This window comes from Phocoena phocoena, chromosome 3 (genome assembly GCF_963924675.1).
Source record: "Phocoena phocoena chromosome 3, mPhoPho1.1, whole genome shotgun sequence".
Classification (NCBI taxonomy): domain Eukaryota; kingdom Metazoa; phylum Chordata; class Mammalia; order Artiodactyla; family Phocoenidae; genus Phocoena; species Phocoena phocoena.
The window spans coordinates 333,379-351,513 of NC_089221.1; the positions used below are offsets into that span (position 1 = coordinate 333,379).

At 50.7% G+C, this 18,135-nt stretch overlaps 1 protein-coding gene across 1 annotated transcript in view; it reads left to right on the forward strand.

Annotated features, from left to right (window-relative positions):
- AHRR (aryl hydrocarbon receptor repressor) overlaps positions 1-18,135 on the forward strand; it is a 62,355-nt gene that overhangs the window by 31,452 nt on the left and 12,768 nt on the right. The window contains exon 5 of the mRNA XM_065874523.1: positions 17,415-17,504. Within this exon, the coding sequence (XP_065730595.1) occupies positions 17,415-17,504 (90 nt within the window). The remainder of the gene's footprint in view (positions 1-17,414; positions 17,505-18,135) is intronic.

Genomic DNA, 18,135 nt, shown 5'->3' on the forward strand with positions numbered 1-18,135 from the left:
AAACAACTGGTCTGGGAGTTTTCTTTAGAAGTTTAATAATTCAAATCACAGTTTTAATCATGGAGATTAAACTATGAATTCAGTTTTGTTAATTGATAAAGGACTATTCAGGTTATCTAGTCTAGTGTGAACTTCAGTAGTTTGTATCTTTCAAAGAGTTGGTCTATTTCATCTATGTTATTGATTTTATGGGTACAAAATTGTCCATGGTTTTCCCAAGTTGCCCTATTTTTTTGCTTTTTTTTAACCTCTTTCTTCTTTTATTATTTCGGTGTGATTTCGGACTTACGAAACAGTTGACAGAGCGGTACAAAGAATTTTTCAGATTCCCAGACGTTTCCGTGTTAGCACTTGCCCTCTCTCCACACTCATTTTCTCTTCTGACGCGATTTAGGTTGTGTGGCAGGCGTGATGCCCTTTACTCCTAGAGGCCTCGGTGCATTTGCTAAACCAGGATGCCCCCCACGGCCTGGGCACAGATGCGGGACCAAGGGCTCTGAGGCCGTGTTGTGACTGTGTCCATAGCCGACTCAGCTCCCACACGGTCCCAGTGCCCCGTTTGTGCCAACAGGAAACCTGTCACATGTTTAGCTGTCCTGCCTCTCTCACCTCCTTTAATCTAGAACGTTCCTTGGCCTGCCCTGGGGTTCTGGGACACTGACTTCCCAAGGAGCACTGGCCTGTCGTCTTGCAGAGAACCCCTCAGTTTGGGTGTGACTGGCCTTCCGAGAGTGTGACGTTCCGGGGGTCCTTTCCTATCTTTGCTGATTTCACTTACTATCCTTTTGTGAGAATGTGAAACACAAACTTGATTCCAAAAGTCATAAGGAGAAGGAAAAGTCAGAGGAGGGCCCCCACCGTCCCCCCCCCGCCTCAGGGTGGTGAGCTCTTTCCTCTATCTCTCCAGCTCACATGTACCCAGCAGGGGCCGCTAGCTCGCAGGCAGCCCCTCAGGGCCCCGCCGGGCTCACCACCAGCCGGCCTACTCATCCTACCAGCCCACTCCCACACAGGGCTGTCGGGTAGGCTGGGAGGCTGCCCTCTCCCCCTACAAGGACCCTGGGGCACCTGGGCCCAGTCTTCTCCCATTGCCCCCTCACCTCCGCAGAATGTGGCTTCCCAGGCCCCTCAGCGCCTCCCAGCCGTCTCCCAGCCTCCGCAGTCCAGCACCATGGGCTCCATGTTGCCTTCTTAATGTCTGTGGGTTCTGTGACTATGTCTCCTTTCTCATTTCATTGGTAATTTGCATCTTCTCTTATTTTTTCTCAATCAGTTGGGCTAGAGGTGTATTCATTTTATTGACTTTTTTCAAAGACACAGCTGTTGGTTTCATTGGTTGTTGCTGTGGACCAAATATTTGTATCCCCCGCAAATTAATATAATTCAAATTCATACTAGATTGGAGACCTAACCCCCAGTGCAATGGTGTTTGGTGGTGGGGTCTTTGGGAGGAGATTTGGTCATGAGGGTGGAGCCGTCATGAACGGGATCTGTATTCTTATAAAAGAGACCCCAGAGAGTCCCCTGCCCCTTCTACCACGTGGGAGACGGCTATCTGTGAGCCAGGAAGGGGCCCCCACCGGATTGCTGTCCTTGGGTGAGGTGTTCTATAAACACCAGTCACATCAAGTTGGTTGACAATGTTGATGGCTTTTATATTCTTGTTGAGTTTCTGTCTAGTCTTAACCTGAAAGACATCTTCTAGTATAATTGTGGAATCTTGTATTTCTCCTTTAAGTTCTGCCAGTTTTTGCTCTATGTGTTTTGGAGTTCTGTCGTATATTGCAAACGCACTTAGGATTGCTATGTTTTCTTCATGAATTGACCTTTCTGTCATTATCATTATATAAGATGCCTCTTTATTCCCGGTAATTGTCCTTGCTCTGAAGTGGGCTTTGTCTAATGCTAACGTTGCCACCCCAGCTTCCTTTTAGTTAATGTTTCCTCGGCATGTCTTGCTTCATCTTCTTACTTTCGGTCCATTTGTATTATTATATTTAATGTATATCTTTCCTTTGTTGGCAGTACATATTTGGACCTTTTTTGGTTTTCTAAGTCCAGTCTGACAGTATCTTTTTTTTTTAATTGGTGTGTGAGGCCGTTTATATTAGGGTAATCATTGATGTTATTGGATTTCAGTCTACCGTTTCATAATTTTTCTATTTTTTGTTTCCATCTTTTTGATTTTAGTAATATTTATTAGTATTCCATTTCAGTATCTCTGTTGACTTTTGTTTTGTTTTTGTTTTTGTTTTTGCGGTACGTGGGCCTTTCACTGTTGTGGCCTCTCCCGTTGCGGAGCACAGGCTCCGGATGTGCAGGCTCAGCGGCCATGGCTCACGGGCGCAGCCGCTCCACGGCATGTGGGATCTTCCCGGACCGGGGCACGAACCTGTGTCCCCTGCATTGGCAGGCGGACTCTCAACCACTGCGCCACCGGGGAAGCCCCTCTGTTGACTTTTGATGCTTAATTTTGATGTGCTTGGGAGTGGGTTTATTAGATTGTCCTGTTTAACGTTCGCTGAGCTTTCTGAATCTATAAATTTATGTCTTTCACCAAATTTGGAAAGTTTTCAGCCATACTCTTCAAATATTTTTATTTCCCCAACCTCTTTCTCTTTTATTTCAGAAACTCCACTGGCCCAGGTGTTAGGCCTTTTCACACTGTCCCACAGGTCCTTGAGGCTCTCTTCACTTTTTTCCAATATTTTCTCTCTCAGGCTGGATACTTCCTATTATCTGCCTTTACTGACCCTTTTCTCTGTCACCTCCATTCTGCCATTAAGCCCATCCAGTGAAAATTTAACTTCATATATTTTATTTCTCAGTTCTAAAATTCTCATTTGGTTCTTTTCTTTATAGTGTCTGTTTCTCTTCTGAGACTCTTCATCTTTTTTGTTGTTTTCATTTCAAAGTGCTACCTTTATCTCATGGAGGAGGGTGTGTTAGCTGGTTTGCATCCCTTACCTGGTCGCTCCGCTGTTTGTGTCAGCTCAGAGGTAGGGCCCTGTTTCTCGCCTTCCCCCAAGCGTGACTCGAACATTCTGATGCTAAGCGTACGCAGTAACTGGGGTCGGCTGCTCAGCAGAGGAAGGGCCTCCAGTGCTCCCGTCTTGGTTCCCAGAGCCTGTGAATGTGCTACTTTATATGGATAAGGGACTAAAAGTGCAGACGTCCGGGCTCCCCCTGCAGGACATGCGGCACCGAGGCCGCACAGGCTTGTGGTGGCGGGCCTCCTGTCGGCTGTCCCAAACCCACTCCTCAAATCCAGCGCACACAGGGATCCTGGACCCTCCGGGAAAGAGGCTGATGGAGCAAAACACAGAATCCAGGAGGAAAGTCAGCTTGGAGGAGACAGATGTGCAAAGTGGAGATGACCAGACAGGCAGACCATACGGCCCTCGAGCCGCTCGGACACCGGGGACACAGGTAGCTGTAAAAGCGACCACTCAGAGATCTTAAAAGAGCTCAGAAATTAAAAGCGTGAGAGCAACACCTAGAAATCCGTAGAAGGGTCTGCAGTTAGAGCGCTCCGTGCGTAAGTGAAGAACGAGCGAATGACAGAGGGAAGTCGGGGAAATGGCCGGGCCCCACGGGACCTGCATAATGGGAGCTCCAGAAAGACCACAGGGGAGGAAATCGTCAAGGAAGCAACCCAGAAGGTTTCCCAGAGCCCAGGACTGAGCTTCCAGCCTGAGAGGCCCTGCTGGGTGAACAGCACAGAGGATGAGAAGGACCAGGTGTTCGCCTCTGTGAAATTCTGCACCCAGGACAGGAGAGTCCGGGCTCGGAGACGAGAAGGTGGAGGCTGGAAGGCCACGAGGAGGTGCCTCAGGGGAGGGGGCTTCCAGCCGGGGATCCACATGTACCTGCCTGTCCTTGGAGTCGCGGCGGGGAGTGAGGACAGCCCCGGCATCCTGGCCGCCCCCCCAGTTCCACTTCCTCTGCATGGACCAGGCCGTGACCAAGTGGCAGCTGGGGACCTGGAGCCCAAGGCCCCTCCAGAAGGGGTGGGGGGAGAAGGCGGTGGACCAGACAGTGTGGGGGGCAGCTCGTCCGCCAGGGAGGTAAGGAAGGCCCAGGCCTGGGGTCACTGAGGACAGTGCATTCCCTGCCCCCCCCCCCCCCCCCGCCTCCCCGCAGAAGAGTCTGCGAGCACAGACGCCAGGCGGATTCCAGCAGAACCATGACGCAGCTCAATGCCCCGGCAGAGCGGAAGCGAGGGCTGCAGTGGCGGCGGGGACACGCGGACGCCTGAAACCTGGGGAAACCCGGGGGCAGCAGCTCTGTGAGCTGTCAGCTGCAGCTCACGCCACCCCGGCTCCAGGCGGCCGCTCTAGCAGGAAGCCTGGCCGGGGCTCCGGGGCTTTGTGGCTCTCACATCCTGCACGTTTGACTCCAGCCCTCGTCCCGCTAGAGTCCAGACTTTGAAGCTGCTCAGCTTTCTGGTGTCCTTGCAGCTGGGACCCCTCCTCGTACTTTCATCGTCAGCTTTCCTTTCTTGGGAAGTGGCTCTCTTGCAGTGTTTGTGGGGGGATCCTGTAGTTGGCGAGTCGAGCCCGTTTCTTCTTCTTGTAGTTACTCTTGTCTGGGGGCGAGTTTCTGTCCTTGTATTTTGTTTCTATTGACTGCACCGTCCTTGGTTGCTTTTTCTTCTCTCCAGCCCCCATTCTGACTGAGCTTCATGCTAGTTTAAGTCACACACTCTGCTTTCGTTCTCGGGGGATCACCTTCAGAGCAGGTCTTTCCAAGCAGGTTTCTTTTGACCCCCTAGATTTAGCAGGGCTGGCGTCTCCCCAGCAGTCCTGCATCTGTCCAGGCCCCCAGACCCCGCACGGACACAGTGACTTTGTCCAGAAGTGGAATCCTGGATGGCACAGATCTGGTCTGTGTTCCTGACTTTTTAAGGCCCCCCTGAGGTTCAGGATGTGAGTCACCCTCCTCGCAGCCCCCAGATGTGCTTCTTGTTCTGAGGGCCTCCCCTCAGTGCTTTCACTGGGGTCTTGATGTGAAATCTTCCTGCATCTCACCCCGCGCCTTCATGCTTGGATAACAGTTTGGTGGGATGTAGAATCTTAGGTTCGAAGTTTTTCCTTCAGCCTTCGAAACTCCTGTCCCATTGTTTGCAGCACGGGTGCCGCTGATGGGGTCCGAGGCTGGTTCTCTGCAGCGGCTCTGCTCTGGCTCCCTCTTGAACTTTCGTGAGCCCGATGTTCTTGGCTTTGATATTTTTGAATCGCACCGTAATGTGTCTGTCGTCTTGTTTTGCCTGCTTCGTGCTCCAAGTTCTTTCCATCTGAGGCCTTTCTTCTTTAATCTGGATTTTGTTTTCCATCATTGCATCCAATGCTGTCCCTCTCCGTTAGTGCTTCTACCTCTGGAGCCACCTTTACCCAGCTATTCCTGGGCACTGTCTCCCATCTACTGCTCTTCTGTGTTCTGTCTGGTTTCCCTTCTCTGCTGTCTTCAGGACTGATCTTCCAGGTTGGTACCCGTCACAGCACACCCTCAAATGTTCTCTTTCTTCCCTACGTTCTCACACCTAATAGATAGTTCCCCTTGCTTTGCTTCTACCATTTCTCCTTCCTAGCTCGTCTTGCCAATCGACTTTCTTATCTCCGTAAACATATTTATTTAAATTTGTGCTTGTCTCATCCTTGGTCTCCTTTCTGTGCTGCCCCACCTGCCGGGCATCTCCCAGGCTGTCTCCTGGTCCGTGTGTTCTGTCCCTGAGCAGCTGTGTGCTGGGGGCAGGAGGGAGGGTCAGAGGGCAGGGGTTGGGGGCAGGGGCTGGGCCAGCGGGTTTGCCTCCTTGGTGAGGGCTCCCCTTTAGAAAGGGCCACCTCGGAAGGAGCCCTGGCCTGGGGTTTGCATGAGACTGTGGAGGGGGGGCAGGGAGGGGTGAGTGCCCGGTGCGCCCTTGCCTGTGTCATCCCACCGGGCCGACCGCCCCCGGGCAGATGGGGGACGGGCCGCAGCAGACCATAGAGAGGCTTCCTTCTACCTGTTCTCTGCTCCCCCGGCCCCACCCCCACCGTGAGGAGCAGCTGGGGTCCCCATGGCCTTTCTGGGGCTCACTCCCGTTTGGATGACGTGGGCTGACTTTGGGGAGGGGACAGAACCCGTGCTGGCTCGCCCTGCGCCCACACAGAAGCCTCGCATCCCTGCTTAACCTGGTTGCCAAAAGAAGTTAAAAGGAGCCGGAGGGGAGGCTCAGACTCATTGGATTGTGTTTGGTTTCTGAGTTCGAGGCTGGAGCAGGACCCTAAGGTTAAAACAATAAAAATCCTCAGGGGAGGGGGTGGCCAATGGGCAGATGTGCTGACTCGCCGAGGTGAAGGGGTTTCACCCGTTCCCACCGCCAGCCTCGGGCCTGTGAAGGTGACCCATGCAGCCTGGACCCAGTGGCACCCACGGACCCGGCGGAAATGGTGTGAGAGCGGCCTTGCGCGTCTGGGAGCCCCGCAGACACCCAGCAGGCCACCGACCCCTGCCGACCCGTGCTGGCGTGGTTTCTGGAAAAGCCAGCACAGTTGCCGGGAACTTCTCAGGAACCACAGGCGACCTACTGGGAACAAGAGTGGAGACTTTCTCACGTTCAGGCCGTCGCTCTTCTAGAGAAAGACCTAGAAAACCCTTCCCTGGTTGGGAGAAGTCGCCGGGGGCCCCGAGGGTGTCGGCTCCCGGCAGGTCGTGGACGGGGCCTCCCTGCTGCTATTTCTGCCCCTTGGTGCCGGGCGCGCAGGTGAGGGCCCACGCGTCCTCCAGAAACGCAGGTGTGAAACCCCAGAGCACGTGTGGCCGAATCACGGAGTCACCCGGCGCAGAAAGTGGAGCACAGTAGGAGTCGGCCGGAAGGGCAGAGCAGAGCCGGCAGGGGTGGGGGGGCCGGGTGGCCCGGGAGCAAGGGTCTCGGGGTGGCTGTGAGGGATGGCGGGCCGCACAACCCCCTGGGTCCCCAGCTGTTGAAGAATGCACTGGTGAGGCTGACGGGCGTATGTCTGGGGATCCGGGGCGGGCCGCCCCAGGGTGCCCAGCTCGACTGCTCCGGGGAGAATTCCTTGATGTCCTCACCCCGCACCCACACTTTTCCGGGGCCTCCGCTGAGCAGGCTGTGGCACGGGCTGCTCTGTCTCCCACTTTGGTCTCGGTGCTCAGAGGAATCACACTTTCTCACCTCCCGTTGTGACCGCTGATCCTGTTGTTCCCAAACTCCTTTGACGTGGCTTTTCTTTCAGGGGTTCGACAGACATAGATAAAAGTGTCAGAGGCTTCATGAGAGCTGGCCTGCAGGTGGACGCAGCCGGGAAGGGCAGCCTGCCCCCCACTCCCCGGCAGCCGCCAGCCCACACCCTGCCTCCTTCCCGCTGGCCCACAGTCCCCGCCAGCCCGACCGTACACCAAGCGGCCGAGGGCAGCGCCACGCCCAGGCTGTGTCCCACCGAGGCCCTCAAGGTCGTGCTTTCTGTCCACTCAGTGGTCTCCCTGTGGGTCAGAAGCCCCCAGCTCCTGGCTCCACCCCTGAAGGCAGTTCAGCTGCCTGGGGCCTGGCTGGACATGGCCTCTCTGTGGCTTTTAGACCCCCAGAACTCTCCACTGTGAAACCCCTGACTGTCCACCAGGAGCCCCTGACCGTCCAGGGTCACTGTGCAGGGCTCACTGGTCAGCGATCGCTGTGGTCACTCAGGCCCTGCTCTGCCCCTTGACTTGTCCAAGGTCACACAGCTGAAAAGGCAGCACTCGGTTGGAATAGCTGCGTCCCCCCAGGGAAGGAAGAGAGGTGTCTGTCTGCTGTGGCCACGTTCTGTGTCCGGGTCTGGGCTTCACTCCCACCAGCCACAGGGAGGCTGGAGGGCCCAGGGCCAAGCTCACCGTCCAGGTACCTCCACCGCCCAGGTGTCTGTGCCACAACCAAGTCACTCACCTGGAGAGAAGGACCTGGAGGGCCCTGGGCAGTGGACGGCCAGAGCAGGGGCCGTGCTGGCACGAGGGTCTAGCTCCCAGGGCCTGGGCGTCCGCACCTGCCTCCACCCTTGCGGTCCTGCCCCAGTCAGGCAACTGCATCTTTCGAGAACTGCTTTCAAGTGCCGTAGCCGCTCCGTGGCAGGAGCCCAAGGCCAAGTTTACTGTTTGTGGGATCTATAAACAGCCAGCGATCCGCTCCCAGCAGGAGCGCCTCGCACGCACTCAGGCCCCACTGCGAGGCCTGGCGAGTGATCTGGCTCCAGCAGGGCCGAGCGGCTGCCCTACACGCCGGGTGCCCCTCACTAGCTCGCGTGACTGGCGGCCCTGGCCTTGCGGTGTTGCTCTGTAACCGTGGCAACGGCTCTCAGGGGAGGGCACAGCTCCCAACTTCCCTTCATTCCAGGGAGGGGCGGTGAGAGGGGCCGTTGGAATTGTTCCTTTTTCCCTCTTCTTTTTCCTCTGCCGTGACCTTGACAAGCAATCTTTGAAGTACAGGCTAGCTATTTTTTCTGCGTGGGCTGGAAGAGATCAGGATATTCAAGGGTTGGCAAAAGGAAGTTCCGCTTTCTCACCCGTTTGGCTTGATCCCCGAAGAGGGGCTGGGGCAGCGGCGTCGGCGTCGGGGGGGGCAGAGCGAGTGGCAGGCCCTGCGGTGGCAGGTGCAGGTCCTGTGACTGCTAACTAATTGAATGTGGATGTGGTTGTTCCTCCCCTTAAGAAAGTGCAGCCTTCCACTTGGGGCCAAATTCTTTTTTCCACTTGGAAAAGTGACCTCATTTTCCATGTACCATGTTTAAAAAAACACAAAAGTCTTGTAGGATTAAAAAGAGAGAGAGAGAAAACAAACAAATGTTTGCGATGCATATTTGAAAGACGGTCCCACATGTGCAAAAGTATTTGGCGTGATGGTTCTGGACCAGAACGTCAATCTGATATTGAATCCATATGAGTCGGCAAACAGCACTTTATGGTCTTTTCTTTTTTAAATTTCTGCCTTAGGAGTTAAAATTAAGGTTGTTTTTGGTCGTGACTAATCTCGTAAAATCTTTTTTGAGACGGCATTTTATATACTCAAACCCTGAACATTTCTTTGGTCTTTGGACTATTATTAGTGGGATGTCACGAGTCTGTGCAGCCTCTGAAATGGGAAATGCTGTGCAAGGGCTGGTGGCACAGCCAGCACCCACCTCGCCCCCTCCCGCTGCCGGGGGGCTGGGGGGGAATGCACCGAGTCTGCAGCTTGCCCGGGGGAGGGCGCAAGGCCCTCGCGGCCACCACTGCCCAGCCCCATGAGGTGTCTGGGCTCAGTCACCTGGGCCGCATGGCCACTGGTGACGTCATCTCTCCCTGGTCAGCGCTGAGCTGAGGCTGTAAGAAGGATGGATGCTGTGTCCTGACAGTCCCGAGGTGGACCCAGCGCCACCCACCCTGCTTCTGCCCAGACCCCTGGCGGAGGGGCACTGCAGAGCCCCGAGGGAAGGTGTTGGACCGGCAGCCTGCAGGGCCCCCTTCTGGGGCGCTGCGGCCAGCTCCCGATAAGACGCGAGGCCTGTGGAGGCCAGAGCTGGCTTCCCTTGTCTGAGGGTCACAGTCACGGCTGCAATGGGCGGCACCAGCCCCCGGGGTCTCGGCCATCAGACCCCGCTGGGCATGGGCACGGGGCAGGGAGGGAGGCAGGTGCCCATTCAGATCAAATCCCAGCAGCACAGGAACCCCGGGTTTCCCAGGTGAGGCGCTTGAAGCCAGAGCAGGAGGGCCAGTGAGAACACAGGCACCGTCCTCATTCTGGAAAGACTCCCAGCTCTGAGCTGGCGGCAGGTCCGCCCCATCACACGCCTCCTTCCTCCCAGGCAGTGTTGCAGGGGGAGAAGGCTGTGGACTTTCCTCCTTGCTTTAGACACCTTCCTTCCTGGAAGTGTGCTCACGCCTTGCAGGAGCCCCTGTCCACAGCAGCATCGTCCTGGGGGGCCAGGAGCTGAAAGCAGCCCAGATGCCCGTCAAACGATGACGGATAAGCAAAGGTGGTCTGTACGTGCAATGGAATATTAGTCAGCCTTAAAGAGGAAGGACATTCTGACACATTCTTCAACACGGATGCACCGGAGGGTGTGGTGCTAAATAAACAAGCCCGTCACAGAAGGACCAGTCCTGCACGAGTTCACTTAGGCGGTCCCTGGAGGAGGGGGTAGATGGCGGGGCCGGGCTGGGGCGGGCAGTGTGTCAGTTTGGGAAGATGTGAAAGTTCTGGAGATGGTGGTGACGGCCATACAACCACGTGAATGTGCCACAGAATCGTGCACTTGAAAGTGGCTAAAATGGTGAGTTTTCTGTTACATAGATTTTACCGCAATGTAAGAAAACCTGGCATTAACAAAGTGCAGTGTCTCGGTTGGGTCAGTGTCTGAGGGGCACAGGAATCTGAGCCTCAGAGGCCCAGCCTCATCTTCGATTCTGAGACTGACAGCGCTTCAGGAAATCCTCCAGACCGGTGGAAGTGGATGCGAAGGTTTTCTGTTTTTAGGTAAAGCATCTCTGATGTGGCACAGAAACTGTGAGAAGTGCTGTCTATACTTGCCATCTCTGGGCTGGCACCCAGTCTGGGTGGGAAGGACTCACCGACGAGGCTCTTCGGGGTCTGCTTCGTGTCCTAGTGATTGACCCAAGCAGTGGGAGGGAAAGAGGCAGTCAACATATAGGAAAATTGGGCCTTTTGTTAACCATAGAACATCGCAAACGTTTCATAGGTTCCCCCCGCACCAAGAAACACTGGGGGTTGGCATATTCACAGACTCGTGACTAGCCCACTGGGATGAGATCCAGGCAAACACCGGACTTTCCATCTGCGGCTCAAAGACGTGAGGACAGTGGGACCAGACACTTCTCCCGGGAGCCGCACAGGAATTACAGTGACAAATGGCACAGTCTGTCTGGTTCTGGAGACGTTCCAGTGGACATGGGTGTCACCCAGCGTCGATTTCCAGTTCACTGGGGTTTGGGGTGGGTGAGTGATAACGGGCTTTGCGATGAGATGTGGTCACCAGTGCCACACTGTTTAGGGCAGAGGTGCAGCTGGGGGCTATGTGAGGCTTGGGTTTGTTTCTTGCTCAGAAAACTCAGCACAAAGTCTAAATCCTATTGCAAAGTCACCACCCTGGTGTTTGAACCTCTGTGTCAGAAAGTTGTCCAGAATTTTGAAATAAAGTGAAAAGTTGGGTGGCACCTCCTTTTCAAGTCATGTAGGCACAGGGCTGCTCAGGGATCACCCAGGGGGATTTGAATTTTGCATCTAACGCAGCAATCTTATCCCAGCTGCCTGTGAGCACCTAGTGTCTCAGACACGTCTTAGTCTGGTTTAATGTCTCAGTGCTTCCCTCTTGAATAAGATCTTTGTCGAGTGTTTACTGTATGTTTTCTGAGGGCTGCGACGTTTCTTCTCTGAGTTATACTTTAATGGCTAAGTTGTGGCTTTGTCTCGTTTGAGGCTGCGAGACTGCGTCCCTTTCCAGGGGGTTTCCTCGTGAATTGTGTGTGGTGTGATGTCACTTTGGGCAGAACACATGACCTCCGTTTAAGCCGGACACCAGTCAGCAGCTCCGTGTCCCCGCTGCCCCCGACACCCAACGACAGAGAAACACACACATCTGAAACAAAAGTGCCGTCCTAATGTGAAACGGAGAAGGCAGAAAATCTGCAACAAAATTAACTGAAAGAATGTAGGGAGAAGACAAGGCAGAAGCCTGAGCACGCAGCAGCCTCCGGGGCTGCGGGTTGGCTGGGGCAGGGCTGGACAGTGGAGTCTCCAGCCTTCCGGCTGCAGGAGCTGAGGGGACGCTGACCAGAGTGGCAGCTGCTCAGACTCTTGCCTCTCTGGTATCTGGTCCACTTGTTTTAAGAGCAAATTTTAGGTAAACCTCTAAGGGACAGAAAATACCATTCCAGAGCACACAAAATGAGGGAAGCGGCAGCTAATTCTGTACAGTCAGGAACCCTGTACTAAAACCAGGCAGAGACGGCGCTTGGGAGAAATTCGGCCCGTTTTACTTGTGAGGCTAGATGAAACCATCCTGAACGCGGCACGGCACACCAAGCCCGTCATCGCCGTGAAGGAATGAGGCGTGGTGGCTGAGCGCAGATCTGGAATGGATGATGCTCCGCGACAAGAAATATCGGTCAACTGTAGATGAGCACTCAGCCTGTGAAACAGACAGACAGAATCTCAGGGGAGAACCGTTTACTGAAAAGCCCGCTTCGTCTAGTAGTTTGGATGACACCACCTTTCCGCCTGTACTTGCACCTGCTCTGGGCTTCCTATCCCAGGCTCTGGACGCACTTGTCCATTCACGCGCCAGCACCCAACTCCTTTAGTTGTGGAGGCCTGATGGTATGTTTTGACAAGAAATAACAGTCTTCCCTAACTTTCTTTTTCAGTGTTTTTGTAACAATTAGTGCATGTTTACTTTCCATATTTAGTATCAACTTGATGGCGCCATAAAGATTTGATATACACTCCACTATATATAAAATAGATAAACCGTAAGGGCCTACTGCATAGCACAGGGAACTATACTCAGTATCTTGTAATAACCTATAATGGGAAAGAATCCGAAAAAGAGTATATGGAAATATATATAGTGATTCAGATATATATATATATATATCTGTACACCTGTACTAACACAATATTGTAAATCAACTATAGTTCAATAAAAAAAGTTTGATATAGACAACATTGCACTCTGTTGATAACTTCACTTAGGAAGAATGGTGAGTCACCCAGTCCAAGAACAAAGGATGTCTTTCCATTTGTTCACATATAATTTTGTGTCTGTTGAGATTTTTTTTTTTTTTTGTGCTACGCCGGCCTCTCACTGTTGTGGCGTCTCCTGTTGTGGAGCACAGGCTCCGGACGCACAGGCTCAGCGGCCATGGCTCATGGGCCCAGCTGCTCCGCGGCATGTGGGATCTTCCCGGACTGGGGCACGAACCCGCGTCCCCTGCATCGGCAGGCGGACTCTCAACCACTGCGCCACCAGGGAAGCCCTGTTGAGATGTTTTGACGTTTTCTTTGCATCGATTTTGCACATTTCTTGTTGAGTTTACAAGTCCTGGGTCTTCTTTGTAAATGGGGTTTTAACCACCATGATGTCCTCTAATATGGTCATTTTTCTCAGATGTAAAGGTTATTGAGTATATATATTTAATTTTATATCCTTGCTGCTTACTGAAATCTTTTATTTGAGTTATTTTATCATTGATTCTCTAGGGTTTCCTGAGTAAACCATGGTATCATCTGCAAATAGTGATCGTTTTACTTTCTCAATTCTTATACCTCCCATTGATTTCTCTCTTCTAGTTGCAACAGTTAACACCCCCCAGATACTACAGGACGGGAGTCAGCAAACTCTTTCTTTAAATGGCCAGATGGTGAAATATTTCAGGCTTTGTGGGCCATATCAACGGTCCCCAACTTTTTTGGCACCAGCGACTAGTTTCATGAAAGACAGCTTTTCCACGGATGGGGTTGGGGGGATATTCAGGCGGGGATGCTAGTGATGGACAGCCATGGGGAGCGGCAGGTGTAGCTTCTCTCACTTGCCCGCTGCGCTCACCTCCTGCTGTGCGGCCTGGGCACTGGGGACCCCTGGGCCATATTGTCTCTGTCATAACTACTCAGCCTTGCTGTTGTAGTGCAAAAGTGGCTCGAGACAATACGTAAATGAACAGGTGTGGCCGTGTTCTAGTAAAATTTCATTTACAAAACCAGTGGCAGGCTATATGTTGGGGGGTGTAGTTTACACACCCCAGTATGGGATGTCATAGGCATCGTTGCCTTGCTTCCTGATCATACTGGAAACACCTAGAATTTTCCCCCATTAAGTTGCTACCTTGGGAATAACGTGGACAGACACACACACACATACAACATGCACACACACGTTACCATGTTAAGATGTATCCACAATTCCTATTTTCTTGTGTGTTTTTATCAGGAACAAGTGTTGAATTTTGTTGAAAGCTTTTTGCCATCTATAAAGATAATCATAGGGAATTCCCTGGTGGCGCAGTGGTTAAGAATCCGCCTGCCAATGCAGGGGACATGGGTGCAAGCCCTGGTCCGGGAAGATCCCACATGCTGCGGAACAGCTAAGCCCATGCGCCACAACTACTGAGCCTGCACTCTAGAGCCCACAAGCCACAGCTACTGAGCCCGTGTGTTGCAACTACTGAAACCTGCACGCCTAGAGCCTGTGCTCTGCAACAAGAGAAACCACCGCTATGAGAAGCCCATGCACCGCAATGAAAAGTTGCCCCCACTCACCACAACTAGAGAAAGCCCACGTGCAGCAACAAAGACCCAACAGAGCCAAAAAAAAAAAAGATAATCATAGGTTTTTCTCCTTAGATCTATAAATGTGGTGTATTATATTAATGAATTTCTTAATATTTCCTGATATCCAACTTTGCATTCCTGGAATACATTCATTTGGTCATGATGTATTCTTTTCTTAATGTGAAATTGAAGTCTGTTTGCTAATATTTATTTAGCATATTTGTACCAATAGTCAAAGTAAGCAATTTTATTCTTATTGTATTTTCCTTATCAGAATCAAGTGTCAGTGTTATACTTCTTAAAAAGAATTAGAAAATTTCCTTCACTTTCTATTTCTGAGACAATTTATGGGGCATTGGTGTTATCTGATTTTAAAAGATTTGGTAGAATTCCTTTTTAAAACCATCTGGGCCTGGTGCATTATCCTGGGTTAGTTCCTTGGTAACTTTATTTCTTCTACAGAAATTGATCTTCTAAGGTTTCTATCTCTAATGGGTCAATTCTGGTAAATTAATTTCTTGAGTATCATTTTTATTATTTCCTCACTATCTTTTTAATGTCTGTAGGATCTGTAATGATGTATCCTTTAAAATTCCTGGTGTCTGTAATTTGTATTTTTCTTGATCAATCTTGCTAAGAGTTTATCAATTTTATTAATCTTTTTAAAGAAGCAATTTTTCACTTTGTTGACAATCTTTATCGTTTAACTGTTTAAACAATTTTCATTGTTTTTTCTCTTATTCAAATTTTTTCTTTCCCTCTCCTTACATTGTATTTAATTGTCTCTGCTTTCTCTAGTTTCTTGAGGAGGGGTTACACACTTTGTTCTTTTGAAACAGTCATCGTAAGCTTTCTGGGACTTTTATGTTGCCTTTTCTGCTTGTATGTAACTTGAAGTTCATCACCTCTCTGTGTTCTCATTAGGATTGGGGTGCAGATTTGTGTAGTTTTACCTGTTCTCGTTGTTCTCCATCATTTTTTAGAAGTGTGGGGATTTGAATTTAGGTGGCTGCCTAGAAATCTTCGATATCAGTAATTTAAAAGCTCTTGGATGTTGATATGTATAAACCCTAATAGAAAAATCAGCACATGACATGCACGGGCAGTTTACCAAAGAAGAAATACAAGTTATCAATGAATGTATGAAAAATTTTCCATCTCATCAATAATCAAAGAAATGAAAATTATAATGGCGGTTAGATAATTTATCACTTATAAAATTGGCAAAGATTAGAAAAAAAGAAAAAGGTATCCAGCCTGGTCAAGAGTTAAGGGAAATGGGTATTATAATACACTGCTGATAGCTACAAACTTCACAGAAGTTAAAGTCTCTATATGTCTGGGGACTTCTCTGGCGGTCCTGTGGCTAGGACTCCTCGCTTCCACTGCAGGGGGCGCAGGTTCGATCCTTGGTCAGGGAACTAAGATCCTGCATGCCGCGCGACCAAAAAATTAAAAAAAAAAAGAGTCTCTGAATGTCTGTATGTTAAAGATTCAAACCGAAATATTTTGAACGCCACTGTCCAGTTGCCTGAACCTCCCTTACCTCCAGCTTCTGTATTGGCCCAGTAGAATCCGACTGTTCCTGCCTCACGGAGGTGGCGCAGAACTGAGTGCGCTATTCCACGTATGGTGCCTGACACTCACCAGGACCTACACAGAGCGTGCTGCCATTTTCTGTATCAAAGCGATGATGATGATGCCAGATGATAGATAGATACAGATAGGTAGGTAGAATGCGCGTTGATCACGCGCTCTAGTGGCCGTGGCCCCTCGTGCATCCTCACTAGTGATGGTTCTGGGAAGCCTGTGCAGGAGGGGCTGGAGGGCCCGCTTTTCGAACAAAGAGAGACTTTAAGTTGAGCCCAACACAGCACATGCCACAATAATTACAGATATAACTGAAATTTAATAATCATAAAAATATTGTGAATAACATACATGAGTAAATTTAAAATCAAGATGCAATGAGTGCATTACTAAAAAATATTTTTAAATGCCATAATTGATATACGAGAAAAATCCTGAATACACTAACAACCATTACATAAACTGACATGGGGCTTCCCTGGTGGCGCAGTGGTTGAGAGCCCGCCTGCCGATGCAGGGAACGCGGGTTCGTGCCCCGGTCCGGCAAGATCCCACGTGCCGCGGAGCGGCTGGGCCCGTGAGCCATGGCCGCTGGGCCTGCGTGTCCAGAGCCTGTGCTCTGCAACGGGAGAGGCCACAACAGTGGGAGGCCCGCGTACCACACACAAAAATAATAATAATAAATAAATAAATAAACTGACATGGTACTAAAATCCACCCCCTTTCACTCACCATCTCTCCCAAAATGCACCCAAACTGGAGGATCTTAGAGGTGAGGTGAACCAGACTTTCAAGGAATACATCATTCTCATCATAAATAAGTGGGTCCCGAGAATGAAAAGAGAGGGAAGATGAGGTATACTTGACACCAAAATAAAGAGAGACGCTTCTAGGCTGGATTTCCTTATATATAAATGAATATTTCGTAAGTGAAATGAATCAATTCCAAGAGCATATTAAAAATTATGATCAGATAAGGTTTACCCTACGTAGGCAAGAATGATTTCACCATCAGAAAATCTGTCACTGTAACTCACCACATTAATAGATTAAAGAAAATCTATGTGATGATTTCAGTAGATATAGAAATAGCACTTGATGGAGCTCAACATTTTTTCAGGATAAAAATTCTTAGAAAAATCAGAACACGGTATAGAGGAGGGTGCATGAATGGGGAAATCCACAAGGTGGCATAAAGGTTCTGTTCTGTTTCAGGTACTGACGTGTCATCTCATAGTGATGGTGTATATTTTATAAGACATAAATTTGATAATCATTAGAAAAAGAAGAACCCTAGTCTTGAGCCTTATAAACCGTGACCAAGTTCCCGTGTCACCTGCTAGCTTGGGGCCTTTTGCAAAATGGTCATAAATAAATTAAAAGTGGGCCTTTCTGGAGGTTATGAATACAGACCACAAAACGGGGGAGAAATGGTTGAAAAGCCGAACAGAATCAATGCTTGACTTTTTCATTTTGAATGATTTCACAAAGGTATCTTGGAGCCAACTCGATTTTTTGTTTTTTCTAGTCCCTCCACGGCTTTGCTCTGGTGGTAAGCGCAGAAGGGATGATATTCTACGCGTCAGCAACGATTGTGGACTATCTGGGCTTCCACCAGGTAAACACAGCTACTCTATCTGCTGCGGTTCGGTTCTGTTACCTTGAAAGTACGCGTTGTCTTCAAGGTGTAAAATGTCTCTAAAATCAAGCTGCTTTTTTTTTTTTTTTTTTTTAAATCATGGAGCTTTTGTCAGATGAGGAGTTGCACACCTAGCTTTGTCTAGGGCCCAGGGTCACAGCGAGAGGCGTGACAGTGTCCTGGGCGTCCCCCGTCTAAAGGGCAGCAGCTTGTGCTGACTGAGGCCGGGCCTCCCGGGCTCCTCGCCGTGAGAGGCTGGTCAGGGCCAGGGCAGTGGACCTGTCCTCATCTGTGCATTGGTGTCTCAAAGCCCAGACACGAGGTACAGTCAGGACGTAGTGTGTTCTGGAAACGCTCTTGTTGGTGTACAGATAATTCATCTGGAACGTTGCCCCAGGCCAGCCTAGCTTGGATGACTCCAGACCTTGGGGCAGAGCTGGATGGAGTCCCATGCAACACTGGGTCCTAGAAGGGTGGCTCAATGAAAAGTCCCAGGAAAGGAAGAAGGATCTGGCTTGGCCTCCGGGAAGGAAAAGAAGTCTCTCGTGAGAAATCCCAGCCCAAAGTCACCAGCCTGATGGTGCAGCCTCCCGGCTCTGGAACTTCGACG